At 39.2% G+C, this 23,217-nt stretch overlaps 1 protein-coding gene across 12 annotated transcripts in view; it reads left to right on the forward strand.

Annotated features, from left to right (window-relative positions):
• LOC139947966 (uncharacterized) overlaps window positions 1–15,386 on the forward strand; it is a 134,440-nt gene extending 119,054 nt beyond the window's left edge. For 7 of the 12 annotated variants that reach the window (XM_071945866.1, XM_071945867.1, XM_071945869.1 and 4 more), the window contains 10 exons: window positions 872–1,034; window positions 1,891–1,970; window positions 2,094–2,156; window positions 3,080–3,279; window positions 3,564–3,707; window positions 4,115–4,208; window positions 4,794–4,904; window positions 5,311–7,356; window positions 7,740–7,942; window positions 12,917–15,385. In XM_071945866.1, the coding sequence (XP_071801967.1) occupies window positions 872–1,034; window positions 1,891–1,970; window positions 2,094–2,156; window positions 3,080–3,279; window positions 3,564–3,707; window positions 4,115–4,208; window positions 4,794–4,904; window positions 5,311–7,356; window positions 7,740–7,942; window positions 12,917–13,172 (3,360 nt within the window). In that variant the 3' untranslated portion in view covers window positions 13,173–15,385. Of the gene's footprint in view, window positions 1–871; window positions 1,035–1,890; window positions 1,971–2,093; window positions 2,157–3,079; window positions 3,280–3,563; window positions 3,708–4,114; window positions 4,209–4,793; window positions 4,905–5,310; window positions 7,357–7,739; window positions 7,943–9,499; window positions 9,565–12,916 lie in introns of all 12 variants that reach the window. The other 5 variants (XM_071945858.1, XM_071945863.1, XM_071945864.1 and 2 more) reach the window with 3 other exon arrangements.
• The last annotated feature ends 7,831 nt before the right edge of the window (window positions 15,387–23,217 follow it).

Consider the following 23,217-nt stretch of genomic DNA (forward strand, 5'->3'; position numbering starts at 1 on the left):
GCTAACAAATGTTGGATGTCAATTATCTCTAGAGGTGATATCACTATGATTCAGAGCAGAGGAAAAATAATGCTGTGCTTTTGAGGCAGAACATTATAAATCTTTGATCTGAATAATTAATGATTTCCTGTGGAGGCAAGGCAACATGTCCGTAAATATTTTCAAGTTTTAGATGATGGCTGGGACTGTATGGATTTTCTTGAGACCTGGGCCCAATTTCATAGAGCTGCTAAGCACAAATATTTGCTTAGCATGAAAATGCTTCCTTGATAAAAACAGGATTACCAACCAAGTTTCTACTTGATTTTCAGGATAAGCAAACAACAGTTGCATACCAGTAACAAGCAATATGCAAGAAAATGGAAATTTGGTTGGTAATCCTGTTTTTATCATGGAAGAAATTTCTTGCTAAGCAAATTGTTGTGCTTAGCAGCTCTATGAAATTGGGCCCTGGATTCGGTTTGAACCTGTGACCAGATTAAAATACCGACGCTCTACCAACTGAGCTATCCAGCCCTACGTTGGTGGTCTACCTATTTTTTCAATACCTTTTTTCAGGGGTGCCAGTCGCAATCCATTCAATATGTAACAGCTGTATACCCAGGGATCACACCCCAAGTTTATAATACAACCTTTTGCAGGCCTTTATGCTTTGTTTTTGAAAGGGCAAAGTCCACCAAGGCATTTTCTCCTTGGTAAAGGGCACCCTATGTAAGGAAAGTGTAAGTTTCTACTGGAGCATTTCAAGGGCACTCGGGCAATGACCAGGGGGGCATGTTGCCTCTGTGAAGTATCGGGCCTGCTTTTGTTCAACCCCAAAAAATTATAATTGTCTATTTTTTTCCTTTTTTTTCTCTTCCCTTTCTTGTAGTACTTGAAAGAGAATGCCGTGAGTCTATGTCAACTTATAGAGCAGCAAATTAACGTCAAGACCAAGGAGGAGATTGCGACCTCGCTCATCAAAGTACTGCAGTGTCTCGGCACAGCCAATGAATTCCTCGTCGAGTTGGTCATGACTGAGACCAGGACAGTTAGTAAGTACCGGTTTGTTGTCCCCCTTCACTGAAATGGATATTTATTATACACATATTGACTGGCATTGAGGTAACAAGTATACGTCTATTCCCCCCGAGGGACTTTGAGTGACCAGAAGAAGGCCGAGGGAAATAGGCCCCTCTTCTGGTCACTCGCAGGCCCGAGGGGTAATAGACGTACACTACATGTAGTTACCGAATTATGCCCGTCAGTGTGTGTTTTATAACACAGCTCGGTTTTAAATGTGAAATAAGAACAGAAATCTCCAGAGAAAAAAAGGACATTTTGTAGTTGCTGTTCACGGTTAAAGTCAAGAGAGGGCGCTGTGCCGGGCACTATTTTCAAAGACTAGTGCTTGCTCGGGAACTAGTTCCCGCAAACACGCACGCGCGAGCACTAGACTATATTAGTTCATCCCACGTGACTTGGTGCCAACCAGAATGCAGAACAAGCAAGAGGTGTGTTATATCAAGTAATAGTCCTCGAAATAACCCAAGGCATCCACAGCAATTGCTGTGGTGCCCTGTGCTTTTGCTGCGGTGCCCTTTGCAAAGTTCCAAAACAGACTTATGTTTTCCTCATAGACGTGCCTCTTACAAGAGGAATATTGCTGTGCCCCTTCGAGAGGGAAGTGCAAGGCCTGAAGTAATAAACCAAAGGAAACTTTCTTGGTAAACTTGAAATAATTTTGGGTTGAACAATTAAATATGTTTGGCAAAACAGACCGGCAGGAAATAGTAAGGCCCCTTTGAAGACCTACTTTACTCTGATCATGCAGGGATATAGGGAGCCAAATATCGAGTGTCACGACATAAGCATTTCTAAATAAATCATATTTTATAAAATCTTTTACAGATGATGAAAGCCTCATTTTCAGGGCCAACACCATGGCAACCAAATCAATGGAGGCTTACATGAAGCTGATTGGTGGAAAGGTCAGTATCTATTTTGAATATCAATAAATAGGAAAAGCTTCACAACAATCAGCTCTTAGTCAGCCTATTTTGTTATTATCGAAGTAGAAATTGAAAAAAAAAATCCCTGTTTATCTTTGACAGTACATTCAAGACACCCTCGGTGACTTCATTCACACGATATACGAGAATGACGAGGATTGTGAGGTAAGCAAATCATCTTCTAGTCTGACTTCATCATTTCTTCTTTAAAATTACTATCAATATTATTATTAATCAAACATCTTTAAAGAAAGTGTTAATAACAAAAGAAGCATTTTCTTACATTTTGTTATAACTAATAACATAATATTATTTTAAATATACATTATCCAGGGTTAATTTAAAACCGTTTCAGTGACCAGCCAGCAGGACCGCTTCGCTTGTCATTCCACTGGTCCACCAGGGTTTTCGGCAGTCCATATTCCATATGTTAAATGTAGGAATGCTTTTGAACACTCAATTGGTCAGTAGCACCACTTGGAGAAAATTCCGACAGGTCCTTGGTTGTTTTAACTAGCATTTGGCCAACAAACTACTGTTCACGGAGAACGCTGCCTTTTCTGCTTTAATGGGTATCAGTAACATGTTGCGGTAGGTCTCCAGACCCACGAGACGCCTCAGCTCTGAACTCGACCGTTCTCGGAACGCAGCGGGCGCCGCTGTCAGCCTACCGTATCTCTTGAGGACTTTTTGCCTCCGAACTCGAGCCATTTTTCGCGAACTCGTAGAACTGGCCTATCTGTCCGTGTTATGGGCCACTTTTTGGCCAAAGTCCGAGGACAGAAGGCCGACTTTCTCCGGGAGCGTGTTTTGCCGATTTCCTGCCGTCTGCCACGGCCTGATTTTCGTCACGATCCTATAAGCTATAGTAGTAGTCCCAGCCTATTTTCTATACCATCCACCCGGGTAATAGTTAAAAGCAGGACAGTTCTTTTCAGTACTGAGAAGTCTCCGAACCCCGAACAAACTCTACCTGGCAAGTAGATACACACATGGTGTTACCGCAAACCAAATATACATTGATACCTCACCATTCAATGCCTTAAATCCTACATGTTGCTAATTTACATTTGATTGACTTATAACAGGTGGATCCAACCAAAGTATCCAGCAGTGTGTTACTACAGCAGCACCAGGCAACATTGACCATGTTATGTGAGATGGCATGCTGTAAGATCGTCAACTCGACTGCTGCATTTCCATCTGATCTTAGATCCGTCTTCCATTCCTTCCATCAACACAGCCAGAACTATCCAAACGGTCCAGAGATTTGCGATAAATTAATCAGGTAAACCTTTAGCTGGTCATCTCTCGGAAACAGTTGACAATGAAATAGATATTACCCGCTGCCAAAACATAGGATTCGACCTGCCTCTAGCTACTGGGCAATCTTGGTCGTCTAGTGGGTGAGACACTGCTCTAGAATTGAGTTCTGTGAACAAAAAATCACAGTGGGATTCAAACCCACTACCTTTACAATTCTAGAGCACTGTCTTAGCAACTAGACATGAACATTTTGTTGTTACCATCTTCTACTGAATGTCAATTTGATTATGCCTCTTTTTCTTGCAGTGGGTGTATCTTCCTACGCTTTCTATGTCCAGCCATCATGTCTCCAAGTCTCTTTGACCTCATCCAAGAGTATCCTAGCGACAAGACATCAAGATGCCTTACTCTCATCGCTAAGACGGTCCAAGCTCTTGCCAACTACACTAAGTAAGTTGAAGATTTCACATCACGTATCGCTTTGTTTTTTAAAAGTTTGGAAGGTAGTGCACTCTGCTTTACCAGCCAGGCTTCTAGTCGGTGATAACCATGCCTACATCCTTACTGTGAAGGGGGTAACTCTGTTTCAGCCCAAGGAGTACGTGGTAACGTGTCCCTGGTAACTCTTAAAGTGTAGCCCTCACCTTAAAGTGGCCGTCTGTGGCCTTGTGATGTTTTGTGATCTCTCATAAAATAAATTATAACAGAATTGTCATCCCTCCTGTCCTTGCCCTTGCTAAACATGATTTGATATTGACATTCTAAAGATTTAGTTGAGATGAGAATCTTTTTTGAGATTTCGTTAAGATGAGAGTCCCTTTTGAGATTTCGTTAAGATGAGCATCTTTTGTTACCAGCAGGTTTGGAACCAAAGAGAGTTACATGGTGTTTATGAATGAGTTCCTGGAACGGGAATGGGGCAACATGAGGACCTTCTTACAAGAGATATCGGTAAGTCTGTCTCTTAGATCTTAAGATCGTCAGAAAAGACTTTTGTTTCCAACAAAAGTAATCTTTGTCAATGTACTTTTGAAAAACAAAATACAGTTTTGTGTTGTTTTTTGCTGTATGACGGGAGACACAATAAAGGGCAGCACTTTGCAGCTGATACATCATGGGTCGATTTCACAAAGAGTTACTAGTCCTAAGTTACTTGTCCTAACTTAGGACTAGTCCTAGGAGATATAAATACGTATGGCTAGTCCTAAGTAAAGTCAAGATAAGACAAGTCTTTAACTCTTTGTGAAATCCACCCAAGCAGTCTTTTCCTCTCTCTGTAGTAGACATAGGCTTTGGCTTGTGGTCCTGTCCTCAAATCGTACCCCGCTCGAATCACTGGTACCGCTCACACCACATGTCCATTTACACGTAAAAACACTTTTGGGTGGTTTCAGGTACTTTAAAACATGTTCACAACCATCAGAAAAACTGCTAATATGACAGTAGACTAGTGGTACACCAGTATCCCCCTATTGATTTAAGAATGTTTTTTTGAAATTATTAAAAACCAATTGGCATTTTATTTTTCCGGTGTAGAGTTCCCATGATCGAGGGAGTGCAGTGAAGTTTAACGGCTATACAGACCTTGGCAAGGAGCTATCTCTCCTACACAGCCTTCTAGTTGAAACGCTTGACGACTGTGAAAAGGTAAACCATTGACATTGATTCTAACTTTGAAGAATTCTTGAATGAATTATAGATAGCATTGCTTTTAAAGTCAATGTGTACCTTTTGTTTTTGGAATCCTTCGATTGGATTATTTCTAAATAAATGTAGATGTATACAGTATAACTAACCTGTGGAAATTAAATTTTCAAAAGGTGGTCAAGTCTTTGAGATATCGCTGAAAATCCGCGCAGGAAGAATAATCCGTAATAGGAACACATAATCTGAAAAGCGTTACTTCAGTTAGGCTTCTCAGGTTCAAATTTTGGGGCATAAGAATATCTTTCTACATAATCACATTATTTGAAAGTGAAATGTTCCTCAAAATGCTTTATACTAAACGTATACTTTCCCTTGAAAACAACAATATTTTTATTTATCTTTGCAGCTTTCTGAAGACAAGGTCGGCCCGTTGAAGGGAATCCTGTCTCGTATTACTAGCTACGCTTCATTACCAGAGGGAACGATACCCTACAGTTCCTCCAGCTTCATCCAAATGAACAAAGGGTCAACAAACTCAACTAAAGTCAGCACTACATCCATCTCAACGTCTCCAATTGGCAAGAAGAGTCTGAATAAGATCTTTGACGACGCCAAGCTTTCCGACTCCACAGACGTTGAGATGTTGCCGCCGTATAACATCGCGATGGAGCGATCCATAACTTCCTCCACTGTGAACAATCTTGTGGATTTCATCCAGCAGGATTCACCAAACGCGGTCGTTGGGAGAACAGAGCGCAGCACGGCAGTTTTTGATATCGGGAACTTGCAGACGGATGTGCGGCATGTTGAGACGAGTACGACGGTAGAGAAGGTTGAGACAACAACCGAAGTGGAAGAGAGAATCATGGAGGAACTTGAAGGAGATATGGTGGTCTCCATGAAATCGGAAACTACAAAATCCGTCAATCAATCATTTTCTGTCAGTTTGGAAAAGAATGTTGTATCAAACCCCAGTACTAATGCCATGAACAGAACGTCGCAGCCCGTGGAGAGAAATGTTGACGAGAAAGGGAGGGCCAAGCGCAGGAACAGAACTTTACCGCTCTCATTTCAGAATCCTGCTTATCAACTCTCAAAGACGTCGCTGCGTCACATGGACATCGGGGCTTCAGACAGTGTGAGTTCATCCAACAGCAGTCCTAGTAACTCTGACGGAGCCTCGTCAAATCATGACGGGGACGTCTCACAAAATGGTTCTTCTTGCGACGGTGTTTCCCCACCCTCAAATCGGCGCACGGCCGCAGCAAAGGAGACCTCCACAGCCAAGATAGATATCATGGCTCACACTCTTCCCAAAGCTGCCCACCGATCACATAATATCACGACTGTTGATTTATACCCGAAAGACAAACAGATGTCTGAGAGTCACAGTAGTGGATCAATCCACTCCAATAAAACGAGTAAACCGAAATTCACGAGTAGTTACAGCAGTACTTCACTATTTGAACCCTCACGGACCCCATCCACGTCTAACGTTACGTCTCCCACGGAAGCAATTCGTGCTATGAATAGCGCCGCTAAGGCAGCGTTCTTTTCATCAGTGATGGCTCCTGTGAAGGAATCCACTCCCCTCTCGTCACCAACTGGTACCCCGTATAACAACACTGGTGGGCAGCAGCGCTCTCAAGCCGTGTTGCACATTAACAATGGCAGTCATCAGCCATCGTTTGCCGTTACAGTCACTAACCCTAAACCCCCATCTCAAACAGCTCAGTTAGGTTCCACGTACCCTCAGCATGCCTCAAGCTCCTCCCCTTCAATATCGCCTCCTACAAGTTCCTCAACGTCAGCTTCTTCGGAAGATGGTCCTCCCATGACTCTAGTCAGGACTGAAGCAGTAATCCAAACAGGTACAGCATCGTCCAATCCTGTTGAATCCGAGTCAACAACAGTCACAACCCAGCGGTTTACAACCTCTCAAACAATCTTGCCCTCTCCCTGCCGACCAAAGCAACTGAACACGGAGTCAACAAGTCCGTCTTCACGGGCTCCCCTCATGGGTACCTCAAATCTTGAGAAGAGCCACGCCCCAAAGAGCTCCGCCCGCTACCCAGCCACACCCATCGTCCCCAGTACTGCCAGCGTTGCCTTTAGCATAACTAACCTTACCCCAGCTATAACCACCATGGCGTCGCCAACAAGCCCATCCTCGTTGCCGCTCCCACGAAAGAAAATCATGACGCAGTTTGCTTCAAAGCCTCGCGCCGTATGCCTCTCAGAGAGCTCATCCTCAAACGGATCTCTGAATAAGAATGGAGACGCCACGGAATCCGCCAAAGATATGCTGTCAATCCACATCGGAAAGAAGTCACGGTCGTTGTCCGTGCAGCATAACTTCACATTCAAGTCCTCAGCGTCACCTCCAGAACCTGTTTGGACTCGAAGGATTAAAGACCCATCTGCTATTGATAGAGAAACACAAACAGAAATGGTGAGTTTCCTTTGAACAAAAACAGTAAAATATTCCCTTTAAATTTTAAGGCCCTCTTCATACTTGAATTGTGAAATGAATGAAACTTTGCTTAGAATTGCATTGGTGTTAACTATGATGGTGACTTTTCAGCAAACCTAAATCATTTTTTATAAAAACCGATATCCCGCCAGTTGGACTCGATTTCACAAAGCTCTATTGTGTTATGTCAGTATGCAATTTATGCAAATAACTTGGGTATGATCTGACTTTTAAAAAAGGACAACAAAACCCAAGAGAAGGGGGGTGTCTGTTGTTTTTCTGACCTTCATTTGTGGTCTTAAGAATCTCCCTAAGAGTTTTCAAACCCGTACAAATATATCTTGTTGTTCAAATTGAATTAGTACTCTCTGGAGATCCAGCTTCTTAAGGATGAACTGGAGAAGATGTCGGCTCAGCTGGAGGAAACCCAACAACGTCTTGACGAAGAGGAGAAAAGAGCGGATCTAGCCATTGCCGAGATGAAAGTAGAGGTGGAGGAAAGTCAAATAGAACTCAGAATACAACACGATGAGAAAGATAAACAGATTAAAGACATCATTACGAGGTAGGTGTGGTCAGCATCTTATCTATCATCTCATTTGAGTCATCTTAAGATAAATTGTCTAGTCCCCCGCCCCTCTTCTTAATTTACCAAGGTCTGACAATGACATTATTTTACACAGCTTACTGAATTTATTTACTTGGCAAAATTTAGCAGGGAGCCATTCTGTTCGTATGTCTGTTTGGTTGGAAAACTGGCTTGTTAAGCAAAAGTTGTTTGTGCACAGGAAAATGATCAATTTTTCAGTTGGGCTTAAAGATGTTGTTAAGCGATTAGTCTTTAGTTAACCTTGTAGTCAGACCTGGGTAAATCCAAAGAAATGCTTAATTTAGATTTCCGTTGAGGACCGTAGAGAAGTCAGCAACCCCAAATTATTTGATTTTTGTGGTACGCAAATTTCGTTTTGTGAAATTACCCATAGTCTCCCAATTCTATCCCTCCTGTGCTGCTTATTGTCTGACAGGGGATACAAATTATGTACACTCAAATATTATAAGAACTGGGAAATTAGATTTTGATTTTTAATTTGACAGTTTTAAAGGCAGTGGACACTATTGGTAATTGTCAAAGACCAGTCTTCTCACTTGGTGTATCTCAAATATGCATAAAATAACAAACCTGTGAAAACTTGAGCTCAATCGGTCGTCGAACTTGCGAGATAATAATGAAAGAAAAAACACCTTTGTCACACGAAGTTGTGTGCGTTTAAGATGGTTGATTTCAAGACCTCAAGTTCTAAATCTGAGGTCTCGAAATCAAATTCGTGGAAAATTACTTCTTTCTCGAAAACTATGGCACTTCAGAGGGAGCTGTTTCTCACGATGTTTTATACCATCAACCTCTCCCCATTACTCGTCACCAAGAAAGGTTTTATGCTAATAATTATTTTGAGTAGATACCAATAGTGTCCACTGCCTTTAAGTTCTTGTCTGGGTTTAGAAGAGCTGCCAACTCACCGATTCTGCAATCTATGTTCACTGAAAATAAACCAATCGTTTCATTTTACAGTAAACAAAGGTGACAGTCTCCCTGATTACGGAAACCTTTTCCCTGTTGTGTTTAGTGCAAATCTGAATATCTCTGTGATTGTTGTACACAATCTTCCTGATTGCAAGATGCAAATGGTGGCAGCTCTAGTTTAGAAACATGAATCTGATTATTAAAGTTCATCTGGGTTGAAGGGCGGGATGGGATTTGTTTTAACCAACAGTTTTTAGTTCTAGGGTGGGTTATGAAGTTTATCTGGATTAAGGGGTTGGGTTTGGGGATTTAAAACCCACATCTGCTTATTAAACCAAGCTTACACATCTCCCTTGCTTTTACTAACATGTTTTCCAGGTTTTATGCCCCATTTCTGCTTTAACCACATTCCGTGCTTTTCTCATGCACATTCCATAGCAAGTCACACATCATGGACTTGAGATTTGATCCATCAGCACCCTGTCAGAATCTTTCCCCCGAAGCCATGTGAAACAAAAAAGACCAATTTTATTTGATCTGATTTTGCCTCCTCCAATTTCTCTTTGTTATTTGCATCTGTGTTCTGTACGTGCCGTGTAGTCCCTTACCGTCTTCGTCGTTCGTTGGCCCCGGCTAATCGAACTCAAACCTACCCAAATCTCTCGGTATGTATGCCTCTATCTATGGCTATTTTTGCAGCTCAATAGTTACATCAGTCCGACCACCCATTCGACCACCCATTGGGCAACCCATTCGACCACCCATTGGGCCACCCATTCGTCTGTATCTGCGCTCTACCATGTATCCAACGGTCACCTGGCGGGCCCACGTACCCGCACTGTTGCACAACTAAAGCTGTCTGTAAGAATCATTTCTGCACCATTTGCGCAAGACTGGCGTAAAAATCTCACTGAGGGCGCTCTGCTCAAGGCTGCATTGCTTGCTTACAAGTAAACATGCCACCCAAGAACCAAAGTTGGAACCAAAGTTTGACATCCGACCGCTGCTTTCAAGTAAACGTGCCTAACAAGAACCAAGCTCATTATTGATACAACATTATTCTGCTAAGCATAGTTATGTGCTAAGCGAATCTATGAAAATGACCCAAGGTTCTGACTATTTAACTTAACTAATGAAAAATTTTAATTTCTGGCTGACCAGTAAGGGCCCTCATTGAGATTTTGAGCCAAGTAACTCAGGTGTTGCGTTTTTCCTCTTTCTTCATTTCTTTTGCTGTGCACCATACCGTGATTGTTTTCATTACTCAATGCATTCTCATCTTGATCATTGTCATGTTGCTTCAGCTGTTGTCATTATTTGGCTTTAATTCAATTTCATCTTTGCTGTAATATCATCGCTTTAATATCCCCCATCCTTGCACTGTTTTAAGGTTGCTGGTTAATAGTTTATACAATTGTTTTCTTGATAGAATACGCCTCTCTTAATTTTCACGCATGACCGACGTCACCATTCTAACCCAAATGAGGCCATTGGCGCATGTCACGCCACCACCATAACCAGCCACTTGATCTTAGTTGCAGTGGCTGCACCGATGGCCTAGTTTGGGGTTAGAATGGTGACGTCATGCATGAATATTAAGAGAGGGGTATTGTTGCCCGCCATCAGTCTACTACATTAAACAGTAAAGAGTAAGAATTTGGGAAATGGGGGGAAATTCTGTCATAGATTGGCAGAAATTTAATTTTTGTTTGTGTCTCAAATTAACCATTGACAATATTTTATCTTCCAGTCATGATCGGGTTAAAAAGAGTTTAGAGTTACTAATGTTCCATTTATCATTGGTGTATTTATTAGAATCATTTATAAAAGCCACAAGTAGAAACCAATTAATCGGTTATCATATTCTAGAATAGCCCACCATTATAGTCCAAGTATTAGTACATAATTGACATTTGATCTGAAGGAATTTTAAGTCGCACACCACCTCTACATTTTTAGGATGGACTTTGATGTATATCCAAAGAGTCAAAAGGGGAGAAACAAAGCACTGGAATCGTGGCCTATGGTCTCTAAAGATTTAGGCTGTTTGATACCAATACCAATCCTCCACAGATATACTTTGTGACTGAAATTCTGTCCAAGTCAAGCAACTAGTATCTGAAGAACTGCCTCAATCACTGCCGCTTATTTGTCTGCTGTAATAAATGTAAAGTCTGATTAAAAACAGGAACAAAACCTTACAGAAAATCATTCATTTTTTCATTGTGTTCTCTGCAATGATCATTGAATTTGATTACTAGGTGTGTTTATCGCAAATCTCGAGGGTAGGGGTTATTTCACTTTATTTTGGATGTATTGCCACTTTCACTTTCTGTCAAGATTTAGCGATAATTCCCCAACAAAAACACTTTTGCACAAAATAAACTCAGATCAGTTCCTCTTGGCGTATTTGCATGATACTTTGCAGTGGTAGCTGTTTTGTGATTTTTTTTTCTCTTGCATATATTTTTTTTGTGAGCACTTTGTGACAGCAGTGGTTCAGAATATCTGATCAAACTGGACTCTTCGCATGGATTATTCCAAACTGTTTGAATCGATTGCGCTGGTCAGATTATTTCACATTTGTCTACAATTTATTTCTGTAAACAATTTGCTGTCTCACTGTCGGCTTGTTTCTAACGGTCTTGTTTTGTAAGTGTTCAAATTTCTACTGTAAAAAAAGAAACCTGCATATTCTTTTGCTCTGCTAGTGCTGTGTAAAAGAATGCAAACATTTGCTCCCACAAATTGATAGTCAACAGATTCTCTCTTAACAAACTAGCCTGTAACTTTCTAAAGCTGGATTGTTTGAATGATACTTGAACAATGTTGGATATATCGTTGGACAGCGCACAAAATACTGAATTCAGACAAGCTAAAATTGGGCCTCGTTTTTGAGGCCAAAAATCACAAAACGTTTTCGAGGCTGGATTAATATGGGTGAGGTTTGGATTGGAAAGGGCTGTCCATAACATTGTGTGGCAATATAAAGGATTGTTTTAATGCGTTTTATAGATGAGTTTGTCGTAGCATTACTTTATGCATGCCTTTTTTGTAGTTGTATTAATTGAAAAACAAAATATTTGACTTTTAAAAGGAAAATTTAGTTAAAGCAAAAGTTGCAGTAGTTAAAGATTGTTATAACAACCCACAATTTCATTCATCATTTAGAAATCAAATAACGTGTAACATCGGGTGGTAGACTGTCACAATACTAATATAATCATGGCAAAAATCAAATTAATTTGACTTTGAAATAATCAGACAACTGCTGTTTGAATTCAGATAATTAAAATTAATGTAGCTAAAGAGAACTTTTCCCTGAGGCAGGCGGGGTTGTGTACTGGGCCCAATTTCATAGAGCTAGCTGCTTAAAGGCAGTGGACACTATTTGGTAATTGTCAAAGACTAGCCTTCACAGTTGGTGTATCTCAACATATGCATAAAATAACTAACCTGTGAAAATTTGAGCTCAATCGGTCATCAAAGTTGCGAGATAATAATGAAAGAAGAAAACACCCTTGTCACACGAGGTTGTGTGCTTTTAGATGGTTGATTTCGAGACCTCAAATTCTAAACTTGAGGTTTCGAAATCAAATTCGTGGAAAAATACTTCTTTCTCGAAAACTATGTCACTTCAGAGGGAGCCGTTTCTCACAATAGTTTATACCATTAACCTCTCCCCATTACTCATTACCAAGTAAAGTTTTATGCTAATAATTATTTTGAGTAATTACCAATAGTGTCCACTGCCTTTAAGCAACAAAATTGTGCTTACCAGAATAAGGTTACTAGCAAAAATGTCATTGTACATGTACAAGTGTAACTAGTATTCTTTTTAGTTGTGCTTAGCAGAAAAATGTTAAGCAAGTTTTTTTGCTTAAACGGCTCTATGAAATTGGGCCCTGGCCATATGGCAGGCATCTGCCGGTAGGCAATTGGATTCTACCCCCTTTGGCAATGTAAGAAAAAGGGAAAAAGTGAAAATCTAACAATTATTTCTTTTGATTTCTCCAGACTCGTCACCGTTGAGGAAGAACTGAAGAAGGAGCAGGAGGAGATGGTTGCCGTGGTTTCCGCTAAACAGAAGATTATTGATGCGCAAGAGCAACGTATACAGTCACTGGATGAGGCTAATGTTCGACTCATGAGGGCGCTAGACCAGCTGAAAGAGCGCTACCAGCTGACGCGGCGTACAAAATCTTCATCGGACATTCGAACAACCAGCAAGCTGACTCCACTGAATGGAAGCTTGAGGTCAACTAACTGCTGATCAAGTGACATAGGTTAAAGGTTAAAGGTTGTAGGTCAATGAAATGGTTTAAAAGCAAATCAACAAAGTTCAGAGGTGAATGCGTAAGATCAGATCGACCTGATTTGAGAGAGCTTTGAACACACACACGCACACAAAAAACACAAAAAAACACACAAAAATGTGAAGAAGTTTTCATGTTTTGTGTTAATTGTTCTGTGAGACTGAAGCGTTTTATGCCCATATTGTTGTTTTTATTGGGGAGCTTGTCCACTAAGAATAAATTATGGCAAATAATCATTTATATAACAGCAACGTTAAAAGTTAACAGTTAAAGTTTTGATTTTCAAGCTAGGTTTGATATCTGCAAAGTCTAAAAGTAAAAGTTAAAATCAATTTTTTGTTTAGTTGTTGGGTCTCTCTGAAGACTGGTAATGATTTTAAATTGATGATTGCTTCATTTATCTGACTTTCTGTTCAAAAAATATTGCCAAATCAGTCATACAAATTATTGATTTAGATTCTGTTTATTCAGTAAGTTTTAGTTAACAATAAATGTGATTGTAAGAAGATGATATAGCCACTTGATGGGCTTGTACCATCAGGCTGGTCCTGTATCATGAACAAAACAAAAAACAAAAATGAATTTAAAAAAAAGAATCACACCTAAAATTTATGTCGGTAATTTCTTACACCCTTAGTCCTAATGTGATGGGAGTATTTGTTATTCAAATCTATAGAGATCAAAGCAGCTTGAAAAAAAAAATCACTGTTTTCTTTGAAGGGGAAACAAACAAAACATATTTGGAAAGATGTGAATATTTTGACAGATTTATCTGTTAGTTAGAACCATTTGATCAAAAATCTCGAGTGAAAATATTAAGCAATTTAAGCGAGAAACTATTCAGTATTCTGTATGAACTTTTGGTTGGTAACAGCGACTCTGTGAGACATAGAATCTTAGTCTTCACTAAAAAAACAACATTGAAATTTTTTAAAAAGAAATGAATATCTGATTGCTGTTTGTGGCTGTTTCTTCTGTAGAGGGCCAACATATTTAGCTTTAAAACCCACTGGATAAAGAATAGCGATATAACCGTTCTGCTATTGAAGCAATGGACACATGCTAACTTTCATGGCATTTCATATTGTGGTATTCTCTGCTTGCATTTACTCTTGAGTGTTACACACGCTGTGTATAAGCAATGCGTGCCAACTCATGCCAGAACAAATACTGTTACTTTCTTTTCTAATGATGAAGTATCTTTAGTTTCCAAACCTCATTTTCTTCTCTAAAAATACCATTATTATATAATGACCTGTTGTAGTTTTGTTTACAAATTGCTATTGTTTCAATATAAAGGTAAATAAACTCTTTCGCTAGCTTTCACCCACTTAACGTTTATTTGTAAATAAAGTATATGTCACTTCATTTTAAATATTATTGTCTAAACCATTGTACATACAATTTTAAGTGAAAATTTGTATTTATTTATTGTAACCTTTAGTGTAAATGAAAGTCTTCCACTGGAAGGCTAGCCTTTTGTGTAGCTCTCGTCAGTGTTCAAACAGCGACACTGACTTCTGTTTATTTATTGGAATGTTTTGGATTTCTGTGTACATTTCAAAGTTTTTACGACCATTTTTCATGACAACTGTGAGCTTTGCCAAAAATTTGTGGAGCAGTGCAAGTTGTGAGGTAATTTCAATTTTAAGATTTTTGAGTTTTAACTAAATTATAATAATTTGAACATTTTTTGGTGAGAGATTTTAAATCGAGAATCACAGTGGCTTTGTCATCTGTCACATGTGATGTTTCTACACAGGGTTTCTGCTTATTTATTTTGTAGTTTTAAAAAAGAAATTATTTTAAAGTGCTTGCAACAAAATAGTTGGCATCTTAACTGTCAAGTGTTAAAGATGGCGGTATATTTGAAATAGTATCTCATCCGCTTTGGTGAGAGATGGGCAAATAAAGATCATTGGTTATTCAAGCCTGATGTTAGTGGAAATGTCATCAATTTCCCAGATTTGGAAATGTTTTATGAAGAGTTACTGTTGTCATTATTTTGGTGATCATTGTCAAGATAAGCACAGAGTGAAAATAAAAGGCTATGAAATGTTTTGCTGTAAAACAATTGTTGGTTGCTGTCATATTTTTAGGTGTACTTGTCTTTTGTTAACATTTTGTGGGCATCATTTATACTACAGTATGAAACGAAATGACATGCATAGAGTATTTGGCTTGTACAGCCCGAGTCCTTGTTTCTATTGGCTTTAATTGAAAACAAGATGGCTGCCATACTCTCATGACCTCATTTTTTGTTTTTAGTAATAACAATGATTCTGTTACCACAGTAGCTTGTGGCTCCTAGCCTGTTGTTATTATTACAAGGTCGTTAACAAACAATGAGATTTTAATTAGTTGATGGATCGATGAAGGATGAAGGAGTCTTTTTCTAAAGTCTAATTAGGAGGAATTCTCAGCCATATTCAGGACATTTCATTACATACCCTGAAAGATTCCTACAGGATGAATAAAATACCATCTCATTACTTTCGGGGGTAAATCAGACATTGGATCTCACGGGAATTTTCCCTATTCAGGATTTTCTTTAAACCTCATTGAGCCTTAAACATTTTTAGGAACAAGTAAAGCAATCACCAAGAGGAGAAAGAAATAGTCTACATTGTTTCCAAACCGGTAATTTTGTAAAAGATGTTGGTGATGTACAGAGTTTGTATGAGTCTTTAATTTAACCAAACCATGCTCTATGGGGCAACCGATGGTTTCAATATCTGAGAGTCTCGGAGTCTGTCAGGGGGACCCCACAGGCAGGCCAGCAAGATATTTTTTCAGGCATGTTCACATTTGTCAATAATCATACCCATGGTAAACTCGGAACTTAGGGTAGGGACCTGCTAGTTATGCCCAAGTAGCATTGATAAATGTAGAACATAAATATCCAATATGGCCTTGAACTACAGTTTTAATGTTCAATGCTGTAGTTCAATCAGGTTGCCCCTGGTACTAGACACTCAGCCGCACGGTAGGCCTAAATGTTTTTGAGCAGGGGAAAAAAAAACTATTTGTCACATAATAAGGTTTTTATTGACAGAAATCTTATTGTCCATAAATCTCTTGAGAGTACAAATGTCAAAATCACACAAAACAAACTCTACAGGTGTCACAGGATTCAAGAAGCACTTGGGTTTGTTTGTCCTTTTCTATGCAAAGGGTATAACAATTGTTGAAAAGAAGTCTCTGTGCCTGTTTCATGCATGAGAGAACATCTTCAAATCGCAAAATCAGGTCCCATTTTCATAAAGCTGTTTTAGCAGAAAATAGACCTACTGCTTGACAAATTTCTTTGCTAATCAAACATTGAGTGGGGCACAAAGAGTCAAAACAATGCGAACTTAGAGTAATTTGGGCTGGTATCCTGTTTCTGTTCAGCAACACTTTTCTTTGCTTAGCAAGTTTTGTGCTCATCGGCTTAATTAAATTGGGCCCAGGTTACCAACAAAATTGTCTTATGACCTGTCATCATGGAGGGAGGTGCTGTGATACTGGTTCCCTACATATACTAAGCAAAAGTAAGTGGTAAGCGAACATCCCATTATTCATTAATCATTGGTTGTGAGTTTAGGCATGTTTTCCTTCATAGTGTGGGTAATGACATGTGTGAGTCACGGTAGTCGAATAATCTTGTTTATCCAACTTTGTTTTATAACCTAATTGTTCCCATTTAACACACACAGTTACTCTCACACCTCAATAAAAAACTCAAAGGAGTTTATGTATACAATTTAACAGCTTTTCTCCCAGTGCCCTTGTAACTTTAAAAGTAACTGCCTTTCCGGTTTCCCTGTCCCATTGGTTCGTCCTTGCTTTTATTGGTGGAGCATCAAACTAGATGGATGTTTTCAACAAAGTTTATTGGGATGTGCATGGAGGTAGAATTGGGATGTGGCATGAACATTTCTGGTAAACAAACTTTTATGGTAGATCGTTTGTTCTGTAGTGGGCGAGAATTCACAAATAGCTACAAGCGGGATAGAAAGGGCATGCCACACTTTTATAGCTGGCAGCATCGTAAAGTTTCCGTCCTCCAAACCACCATAACTCCAAATTCAACGAAGTGTTTATAAAAAAGAACCCATAAATAAATAAATACAGTCATGGTTTTAATGCGCTAGGCCTACGTGACGCGCAATGTGACATAGTCTGGTCTCCCCCAAACGATAATCGGTACCCTAACGTCGCATCACTCTCTATATCATAATGTGTAATGCGGGAAAGTTGAATGTGCAAAATGACAAAGTGACTTGTCAAATACCCTGTTTCGTTTGTTGTTGGTTGCTGTTTCATTTGAATGTTTAATACATGTCAAAGGGCCACACTAGTTCGCCTTCTATAGCCTCTGTTTGGCTTCATATATTGTCCATTGGAGAAGTGACTTTAGGATTCAAAATCTGGACGTCAATATCGAAAGTTCTGCAACTGAAGGAGAACATTGAGCAAGTGAGAAGAGCATAGATCAAGGCTTCCTCTATGGTGAGACACGGGGTAAGTCCAAAAACACACACACATAGTACAATTATTTATGCAGTTAATCATTTTTAGAACCAGAGTTATGTGTCTCAATTGAGAGTATTTGCGGAAAAGTTTTCGTATGGCGCCACCGCTTTTTCATTTGATATGAAATAATATAGTATCTAATTTACCTCATTGAGATATCCTTTTTTGTAAAAATGAGTGAAAAAGTGGTGGCGCCATACGGAAAGTTATCCGTATTTGCAAAACAACATACTCACATGCTTAGGCCTGGAATTTCATCTGCGTGAGGACGGGGCATATTCACCATACTGCAAAGGACACTTTTATTGGTAAATCTTATAGATACTCTATGGGACACTTTTGAGGGACACCAAGGCCAAAACCATGTGAAGAGAAGCCGTGGCCTCCGTGGTGTCCTTGTAATTCCAGGTATATTGATTATTAGTGTCTTCCTGATGTCTCGGTGACCTCCCAGCCCCAGCTTCTTAATTCCGAGTTTGCAGGTAAAATGATGGTTGAATGTGAGAGCGTGGAAATGAACCGTGGACTAGCCAAGGTTGGACTCCTCCGTTGTTCCTTGAGGAATAAATTAGAGGAGACTGTGTCCTACCAGGTGCTTAAACCCTCGAATATATTTTGTATCGTGATGCGTGTCCAAAGTATTGCATTTTCTTCATTGTGGACTGCATGCCTATATCTTTATTCCTTTTTACTACTTTCAGAAAAACTCAGGGCGAGACAAACACTTGGTTACAGTAGTTCATTTCTGCTACTAGTCGTACTATTTTATTAAGCTTTCTAAAGAAAGAACATCCAGAAATATACCAGATTTTCCATGTTGAACAACGTTGAAACCAATCAGCCGTAAAACGCAACCTCAATTTCAAAGCATTAAAATAATTGTGTTTATAATAAGAGTAGTGTTTTGGTTTGTCTAACATTAGCTGTCAATCAAACTGACACAATGTCCAGTTGTCTGCAGTTCACTGCCTGCTCCTAGACAAACGAAATCAAAACTGAAAATGCTAATATTGTTAAAGTTCTGCTTCGAGTACTTTGTGTGTCTTTTCCACCTGAAGTAATAGCATGATTGTTACAAATCATCCAACCATTTCATAATGCCTTATGATACTCGATCACGGAGCAATAACTGTCAAACAAAGATGGCGGGGGAACGTGACGTCATTCGCTTTGTACGTCTATACATCACTGCCTTGGCAGTAATTTACACACTTCGTTTTTACAAAGTGATTATTGATGTGAACGTTATTGTCTATATGAGTTCGCGGAACCAAACCTTGCTCGTTTATGGATACCTTATCAAGGCTTAATAAAATGGTGCTTCTATAGTGCTATTCACATGACAGCATTTTAACTGTTGTACCTTGCCTACTTTTAGCATGGTTGTACAAAATGTAGTAATGTTTGACAAGATTTTGCAAGAGAACCTGGACAATAGAAAAAACTGTTTTCATTTCACTCGGGGGACATTTTGTGCAATTTTACAGCTATGCTACAATTTAACAAGGGACCCATGCTAAATTGATCTCGTGTGAAAGGGGCTTTGTTTGTCACTGTTTAATGTGCCAGTCAAATCAGTGGTACCAAAGAGCTCTAATGTACAACATTTGATTCACACGTGGATGACTATATAGCATGTTGACGTCAATGTTGTAGTCTATGGGCAAACAACAGTAATCCGTTTATCCAAACGAACCCGGCGTTCCCATCTGGGGGGATTTGTAATGTGTTTTTGTTTGAAGTGCTAGTTAGGTGCCAGCTAGCATCATGCAGGTGCCGTCTGAGCTTTTGGCAAATAAAGGAGTTCTGGGTTCATGGAATTATTCTTGGTTTTGATTCACAGGTGTATACAGCAGACACACCTGTTGATAATCAGGAAACTCAAGATTTTCATTGCACATTGCAAGCTGTGCAGTTAATTGCTTTTTAAGTTGTGTTGTGATTAATCTGAGTTTTGAAGATAAGTTAAGGTGTTTGTTTTGGGGTTGTTGTGTTGTGTTGTGTTGAGGTTTTTTTTAATCGCACATAATGCTAACAGGGCAAAATGTAAACCAGAGTTGTTCGCAGGAATAAGTGACAGACGAACTTGAACTATATAGTTTTCGAGTTGAAATATAATGAATAAATCACATTAATAGCAAACAATAATTACTTTAAAATCGAGAGATGGGTAAAACTTTGAAGCTTACATTTTATATTTTCACAGAACGATATAAAAGATATAAAACTTTCAATTTCTTACAAGATCTTTTATGTAATAGATAAGTGATATCATATTCCGAAACTAAACCGATTTAAGGAAGAATCTGCACCGGGTCCACCAGCCGCCAAAGCCCCGAGCAAGGTCGCCCATGCGAACGAGTCTCTGTGAAAGTGGCGCCCAACAACATCTATCACACCGTCTACAAAATTCAAATCCCCATCACAGTTTGAGGTAAAACCCATTCCCAGTGAGTTGGTTGTGGTCTTTTGTACCTGCTTTGTGCCTGGGTCATTATACCTTAGTTTGTTTGGCTACGGTTTTTCATTCATGCGAGCACGAAGGTGCAATTTGCAGCCCTTATTTCGAGTGCTTCGTGGGAATAATCCTCTATAAATCTCGACAAAGAGGCATTTGTTGACATGCGCCAGGTCCCTCACTGAAAGAAAACCTGCAATATCATATCTTTTCCTTGACTTGCTGGTTTTTTTTTCTTTTTCTCACCGAACATACTCTTTGTTGTTTTTTTGTACAGAAGTGAGGAAACATTGTTGGTCATGAGTTGTCGAAGTTATTCTTCTAGGTTTTCTTTGTAAGAATGTTTTCAGAGCAAATAAATTTGTGAGACAGACGTTATTAGAGACCACAGGTCATCAAATCTGTAATAAAATGAAATTGAGAATGCTACAGGTTCTCTTTTTGGACATATAAAGCGGTGTTAATGTTATTTGTTGAGGTTTGCGGTAACACCATGTGAAAATCTGTTTTGAGAAGAGTTGTTTCTGAAAAAACGGTAATTGATTACTCGACGTTTCGATCAGTACTCCGACCGTCTTCAGGAGAGTGTTCACAAAGTCATGTTGGCAAATAGTAATTGTCTGTACCCACATCTACGTCGGGTAGTGCCGATCTGATTTGGGATCAGTATACAATTATATTTGCGACTAAATTTGTTATAGGAAAATCATGGAGGAATGAAACAATTCATGGAGAAAGTTACATGTTTTTAGACAGGCTTAAGGGAAGGTGCACGTTTGGTAATTATTCAAAACAAACATTAACTTAAAAACTGACTTGGTAACGAGCAATGGGGAGCTGTTGATAGTATAAAACATTGTGATAAACGACTCTCTCTGAGTAGCATAGATTTTGAGAAAGGGGTAATTGCTCACTAAAATAATAAAATACTTCTAGCTAGACTCATAGTCCGATGACCAACTTCGATGACCAATTGAGCCCAAATTTTCACAGGTTTGTTACTTTATGCCTATGTTGGGATAAACGAAGTGATAAGACAATTTTTTTAACAATAACCAAACGTTTTCAGTGCCTTTAATAAGCAAGTTTTCTTGATGAGATTTAGTAGAAATCTGAATCGGAAATGCTATAAATAAAAGGCCCTATTTGCAAATTACCTTTTTTTAACAATGAATAGTTGAAACAACAAATACTAAGTATAGTTTCGTTTGTTCCCCTTTAGGGTAATGTTTTTTTGTAACGAGTTATATCTCCAAGTTTCCTTAGCACGTAATTTTATGGCGCGAACCTAGAAAAGAGTAAAGATTGCATGGTTGGGCGACCTTTCGGTAATTGCTCATTTCTTTTCTTCTTCACTCTGACACCGATATTCAATCGATCACTCGGCCAGCCTGATCACTTACAGCTACAAACAGTTCGATATCAAAACAAAACAACCTGTCAGTGTTGGCATTTCATTAAGGGTCGAAGGTCATCCCCATTAGACTCGCCAAGGTTTAATGACTTTCAATTCGATTCTCATATGTCACGAGATCCATCCATCATGAAAGTTCGTTCTCTTTCTTCAACCGCTGAGAGCAAAGCAAACATTACTATGATTTAACAAGGGACCTTGCTAAATAACAAGACACCCTTGCTAAATTACAACAAAGCACTTTGCAAGCGAACTTTGCTAAATTGCTCTTGTGTGAAACATTACTATGATTTAACAAGGGACCTTGCTAAATAACAAGACACCCTTGCTAAATTACAACATAGCACTCTGCAAGCGAACCTTGCTAAATTGCTCTTGTGTGAAAGGGCTAAAGTTCGAAGAAAGTAAACACCGATGTAGCCATAGAAATGCCTACGTTTGAAACCAACCCAGCCTGAATAATGATATCATGTAAATTCCATATTATTTCCTTGCACTGAGATTTCAACGTGGGGCATGTTGAAGCCTGACGTTATAACTGCCTGGACACCCAAGTTTCATCACTTCGGCCTTGCATTGAACTTTCTTTTAAAACTGGGAACTTGTCTCCGATGGAAATGTTTTAATACTGACATTCTTGTACTATAGCACACACTGGTTGTGCACCTACAGGAGTGTTCTGTGTAGTGTATTGTACATGTACAAACTGGCCACGGTCCTCAAATGTCTGATATAAAATGGGATACCGTGCACAATTTTGTATTAGTTCTGTGTACAGCTGATCCAACTTAGAAAACCCGTTTCAAATTATTGGTTCCAAGCTAAATGGAGAGGTTGTTCCTTGCCCCCCCCCCCCCCCCCCTCAAAAAAAAAAGCTTCGACTCTGCAAAATAGGCCGACATGAGCCGATTTTTCCCCAGGTGACCATGATTACGAAGCCCTTCAATTCTGATAGATATCGATGCCGCTTATACCTCCCTAAATCCTCCCAAAGTATTCATTTAGGATAACAAAACGAAGCTTCGATTTTTCTGTTGACCCAATCGCTGTTTTTTTTTAGTAAAGACTAACAGCCTTGAAAGAAGACTGACAGCTCCAGATGAATGGAAGATGGGATAACCTTTCAAAAAAAAAAAAGGTTTTCAGAAAGTTTTAGAAAAATGCAACTAGCGAAGCAATTGTTCCCAGGAGAAATTTGCGTTTCTGTTAGTGTTATACATTCTTAAAAGTAATCAATTTCTGAGAGGTGGTAAAAGATTGTGTAAATAAAGTTGCTTATTCAAATAGTAATAGTCACCTCTCAATTTTCGAATTTTATTATAACAAGAAAATCAGGCCAAAATTGAATCGGGTTACTGACCGTTTTTAACAACTGTTATGTGGATTGTCCATAGATATTATTCTCAACACAAAATTGACTATGCCTTCAATTTGTTTACAAGTTTTAGGTCGTGGTATTTTGGTTTATTTGCGCGTTAAATTGTCTGCCAAAACCCGAAACTTTGTCTCCATGAATGTCATATATATGTTTTTATGGCGTCCAGTGAAGCTGAATAAGCTTGGATTAATCTTAATATTTCAATCCGCCTCAATGAAACTGAATAGAATGAAT

Source organism: Asterias amurensis, chromosome 15 (assembly GCF_032118995.1).
Source record: "Asterias amurensis chromosome 15, ASM3211899v1".
Lineage (NCBI taxonomy): Eukaryota > Metazoa > Echinodermata > Asteroidea > Forcipulatida > Asteriidae > Asterias > Asterias amurensis.